This window comes from Pinus tabuliformis, chromosome 1_2 (genome assembly GCF_031772625.1).
Source record: "Pinus tabuliformis cultivar Carrire ecotype Pingquan chromosome 1_2, CPIR1, whole genome shotgun sequence".
Lineage (NCBI taxonomy): Eukaryota > Viridiplantae > Streptophyta > Pinopsida > Pinales > Pinaceae > Pinus > Pinus tabuliformis.
Genome location: NC_142298.1, coordinates 94,612,563 through 94,618,328, shown reverse-complemented (window position 1 = coordinate 94,618,328; position 5,766 = coordinate 94,612,563). Strand labels below are relative to the sequence as shown.

The window sequence follows — 5,766 nt, the reverse complement described above, 5'->3', positions numbered from 1 at the left end:
TAGAATCAAAACACTTGAATATCCGTACTAATATATTTAACTATTGATAAATGAAAAATCAGCTATGCATGAATTGAATTTCTAATTCCAAGCCGTGTGGCCGAAGAAAGGGAGGGCCACTGCCACCCGTCCATCTGCGGTGGGGCCGGGCGGGGGGAGCATTTAGTAATGAATGAGCGAAAATAGCTACGCGAACCCGCACCACGAAGGGACTGTAACCAAAACCTAACAGCTTCACTCTCCCCTCTTCTCCACAAACCTCCATCGCTATGAAACGTGTTTTTTCAATTGTAATGCACTTCTCTGGCATATGTGTACCTGCATAGTGTACTTATACACAAAACTTGCACCCCAAGTCACGCTTCCCCAGAGTGCCAATGGTGGCCTTGGGTTCCACTCGTCTTTGCCAATTGGATGGAACGATGGGTAGCTTCACGCACAAGCTACATGCAGCAACCAAGAACTTACTTCAGCAAGCCCACCTCCCGCGATCAAGAACCTTCAAGAGGATGATGAGATTCAAGTCAGGGAATAACTCCAAATACTAATGGCCTGCATAATTCCCTACACTCGCTCTCTAGATTCTTTTTTAATTGTTATTATTTGTCGGATGTGGAAAATTTTCCAATTATCCACATATGATATAAATTTTGAATCAAATATAATTATTTTAATAAAATTATATTTTTAAATTTATTAAATTTAATGTCATAAAATTTGTATATAATTTTAATTATTAATATACGTGACTTCGATATTTTTTTAATTTTATATAAAAAAATATATATATTATATCAATTATAATTATTTTAATAAAATTATGTTTTTAAATTTATTAAATTCAATGTCATAAAAATTTGTATATAATTTTAATATTAATATACGTTACTTCAATATTTTTTTTAAATTTTATATTAAAAAATCTAAACATATAACAGCTAAGAGTTCAAATCAATGTGAAGACGATGTTTTTAGTAAAATCTAAATATTTTGATAGCTATTTGAAATAGATTTTGTAACTAATAAGGTCGTATAGCTATCGTTTTGTGTGGCTTAGTTTAATTATTGAATTTTGAAAAATATAAACCAATTGCCACATTTGAACAAGGTCTACATTGTAAATATAGTTAAATTAGAGTAAAAAATGAAACTTTCATTCATATTGATGGAGAGAGCTGTAATCATAATAATGAGTAAAAAAACCTTAGTTTTTAATTTTATGTGGGTGAAACGTTGAGTTTGATTGTAATAACCTTTAGTATGTGGGTGAAACGTTGAGTTTGATTGTAATAACCTTTAGTGACTCATCATTTTAAAGTTCATTGTTTCATAGCTAATATTCTTTTGACCAAATCATTTTACAAAATCCCCAAGTTTTGCAAATTGACTAATTTCCAAAGTTCATTGTTTCATAGCAAATATTCTTTTGACCAAATAATTTTACAAAATCACTAAGTTTTGGAAAGTGAACAATTATAATATTGTTAAATTGAAACATTTTCATACTTTTATTTAATATGGTAAAACCAAGTGTCTTACATAGTCACACAAAAATGTCTAAATTAAAACATCACATGTTATTTATAATTTACATAGCCAAACTATTTTTCATATTTATTTATAATTTAATTTTTATAATTTTAAAAATTAATAAAACTTGAATAATAATCCTTTTATCCCATAATTGTTTAAAAAAGTAGAGTCAAAGTAACTATTTTTTACTTTAAATCAATAAAAAATAATTATAAATTGATTAATTGTAAAATTTACTGTAATAATAATAAAATTTATTTATTTAAAAATAAATAAAAAATAAACATGAAATATCACTAAGATATATCTAAGGAAAGTTAATATAATAATGTGGAGTCTATTTATCTTTTAGTTTTTATTATATATTTAGGTAAAATTAACTAAAGGTTTTTAAATTTATATTGTGTTGTACAATGATAATTAAAATTAAATTTTGATTTTGAATTACAAATATGTTGTATTTTGTTGTAGAGTTTGCTCTGTCTATGTTACCTTGTGGTTCTGTATCCAAAGACAACGTTTTTTCTTAGTAGTAAGATGTAAGGATAAATAATCACTAGTAGATTTTATTAAGATTTCAATGGCTTAATACTTGTTCTTTTTATAACTTCAACAATTGTAGTGCATGAGAGTACCAGATAAGCTATTGTAATTGTTAAATTGCAAGAGAAATTTCAATGCACAAAGGTTTAGGTAAAACAGGAAAGGTGAGACATGAATAGAAGTCTTTGTTCTCCATATATATAGAGAAACAATTGATAGTGATAAATACTTTAATAATGGACAATTTTGAAAATCTCTTCAGAAAATACAATTAAAGAGAATAAACATGGGGTGTCATTATATGGTCGTGCTTATGAATGAAAATTTTCCAAGCTCCATTCACATTTTAGAGAAATTAACATTAAAGGGAAAAACATGAGGGTATGATTATATATTCATGATTATGATTAACTTTTGATATAGACAATAAAAATTTGAAATCTAACCTTCTATTTAAGGAGGTGAATCAATATTAAATACAATAGATATATACCTTTATACTATAATTATGAAAACCACTAAATTTATTTATATGGTTTATTTTTTGTTTGACTTGTAATAAATTAAACTAATTAATTTTCCAACTATAAACATTTTATTTTAGATACTAAATTTACTCTACATATTAAATATATATATATATATTATTAATGATATGTAAATTTATTATTTGAAAATATAAAACCAAATTATTTATTTTTAATTTATAAAAATATATAATTCATACTTATATTTAGAGCATATCTAATTACAGAAACAAAGAGAAAAAAATAAATTAAGGGATAATATTTTCCATTGGCTAATTGTCCATTTTTTCCCAAAAGATTTCATGATTGAAAGAAATAATTTGCGTAGATTTCTATGGGATTAAGTCGTGCTCTCGAGACTCCCAAGGGTCATAACCTACTAGTCGAATTTTAAGAAACACATTTTCTTACATACGATTCATCCATTATTCAGGTTAGTTTTTGAACAGGGATTCTTGAAATTCGTTAGGTTTTAGCTATCAAATTCAGGAATACAATACACAAATGCTGCAAACAACGACCAATTAAAAAAAACTCGAAAATTTTCTCAAGTAATTGTGATTTTAGATGGGGCTACATATATTGTTATAATTTGATTGTGGAGTCGCGTTAACCTGTTTGAATTTTTTTACTGAGGGAACTAGGCTTATCCACCACCTACGTGATTTTGAAATTCTACTCCAATGCCACTGTGATTCCATTTTTGCAAAACATCATGACAGATGTAACTGTCATCATCATGCCTTGCGGAAAGTAAACTATATATTTGGTGGCCATGCAAAGCAGGTGCTATTGATACATGGCAAAGACACATCTCACATCATTCAAATTTGAAGTAATTTTATCTTTTCAACGTCTGTCCTAAACCACCCCCAAACTCATGGAAATTTCTTTCGCCAGGAATGTAAACAATCAACAACTGTGGGAAACTCCCATGGCTAGGGTCGTGTGAACTGGGGTAGACCGTTCTTTGCATTTTAGAGGTCACGAGGATGAAGTAGTCTTGCAATCGATTTTAATGGAAGTTGTACCTCCAAATGAGTCCTACATGTTACATTAGAGAAAATATTGTTTCCCCTGAGACTTCTTAATGGGGTGATTTAATATGCAGTCTGGATGCTTTCAGTGCATAACTGGAAAACGACAGTGTAGTTTCAATTTACATGCAACGGTCATCAATTTTGTATATAAATAGCCCCTGTTTCCTTTGGGAATGTGAAAATGGGATGCCCGAGATTCATGGATTTCTGATTAGATGGGCATTTCCAGAATCAAGAACTACTTTTTTCTATTATCGGGTTTGGTTTTTAGAGTATTGTAAGCTTAACAACGTATTTTCAATGCCAATGCCAAAGGCTATTAGGAGTTCACTTTTGTATTCAACATGGCTTGTGTCGATGGTGCTCCTCATTTCATACTCCCAACAATTACAGTCATCTGATATTCAAACTCTACTGAAAATTCAAAAGCTTTTGGAGTTTCCTATGGCATTGGATGGTGTGAGAAATACAACAGACTTTTGTGGGCTTCCTCCTTCTCCATCTCTTACAGTTGTCTTCCATGAAAACACTCTAACCGAGCTGCATATTGTTGGCAAAACATCTTCTCCTCCTGCTAATGCTGCATTTTCTGCTTCATACCAAACCTTATCACCATCCTTTTCAATAGATTCTTTTTTCATCACACTCACCAAGCTATATAGTCTCAGAACTCTGTCCTTACTCTCCCTGGTCATATTTGGTCCTCTTGAAAGCAAGCTGGACCTCTTATCATCTTTGGAGATGCTAAATATAAACTCAAATTTAATATATGGAAGCATCCCATACGAGCTCTCTCATTTGAGAAAACTTCAGAGATTCATTCTAGATGATAACATGTTGAATGGAAACGTTCCAGACTTGTTCAGTGCTTTTCCAGACCTAGAATTCTTGAGCTTGAAGGACTATAGGCTAAGTGGGCATTTGCCTCCTTCACTCAGTAGCATGCAGGAACTTAGAGTCCTAGTTCTATTGGGTAACGATCTCTCTGGTGATTTGCCGGATCTGAGCGTCATGCCAAATCTCCAAGTACTAATTTTAGAAGGAAACAAGCTTGGACCCAACTTCCCAATTCTTGGAAAGGGGTTGGTTCGGGTGTCCTTAATCAAAAATAGGTTCAACGGTTGCATTCCAAGTTATCTTAAAACATTGAATCAATTACAGGATCTCGATGTCTCATTCAATGCTCTAAGTGGGTTAACTCCACCCATTTTATTTTCCTTGCCTGCCATCAAGCATTTGAATTTGTCAAGCAATTCCTTAGGGGGAACACTTCCTCCCAATCTATCTTGCGGGAACAATCTTGGGTTTGCGGATATTTCTGCAAATTATTTGACAGGAGAGTTACCTTCGTGTCTAATGCCCAAGTCCAGTCAGAGGACTGTTAAGTTCGCAGGAAATTGTTTAGTGACCAATGTGCAACCTCAGCAGGATTCTTACTATTGCCAGGCTGCGGAGGCCGCTGATGTGTCCAAGGAGGATCCTAGAACTAATAAAAAGAAAATCATTTTAATTGAGATTATGGGGGCAACTCTTGGAGGGGTGGCAGCTTTAGTACTTTGTGTGGTTTTGGTGTTACTTAGAAAGTCACGATATAATAAGGAAATTAAGAAGAATCAATCAAGAAAACTAGTGCCATAACGTGCTTCTAACGACATATCATCATAATTTCTTTTCAATGCAAGTGAGTTGTTTTATTAAAAAAAATTATATGCGTTTGTTTGTGTTTTTACTTTTTGGTGACTAAATTTTCGAAACTGGTTTTGATTTGGTATTTCTGTGCGCCACTAGTATGTACTTTATGTGCCAAGTAATTTAGTGCACTTATATTTCGCAGTGTAAAAATATATGCAAAACAAATTTGTTTTAATGTGGGAAAATTACTGACCAGTATGGCGAGAATTGACTTGAGATATTCTGCATATTCTGGAATATTGGACACCACCATTATGTAAAAGTTGGGGATACTAAAAAAATCTTGTCTCTCTAGGTCCTCACTAAATGCCTAGATCAAAATCAAACATTGGCCTTAAAACCTGTTGATATCATAAATACCAGAAATTTTCAAATTAAATATTGCCCCAAGGAGTGAGCTAAAGCTGCATATCATCTTAAAAATGTAAAAA

At 31.7% G+C, this 5,766-nt stretch overlaps 1 protein-coding gene across 1 annotated transcript; it reads left to right on the top strand.

Moving 5' to 3' along the window:
• The first annotated feature begins 4,000 nt into the window (after positions 1–4,000).
• LOC149204627 (uncharacterized) lies at positions 4,001–5,281 on the top strand. Its single transcript, XM_089397171.1, has one exon. The coding sequence runs from the start codon at positions 4,001–4,003 to the stop codon at positions 5,279–5,281; it is 1,281 nt and encodes a 426-aa protein (XP_089253297.1).
• Positions 5,282–5,766: the final 485 nt, after the last annotated feature.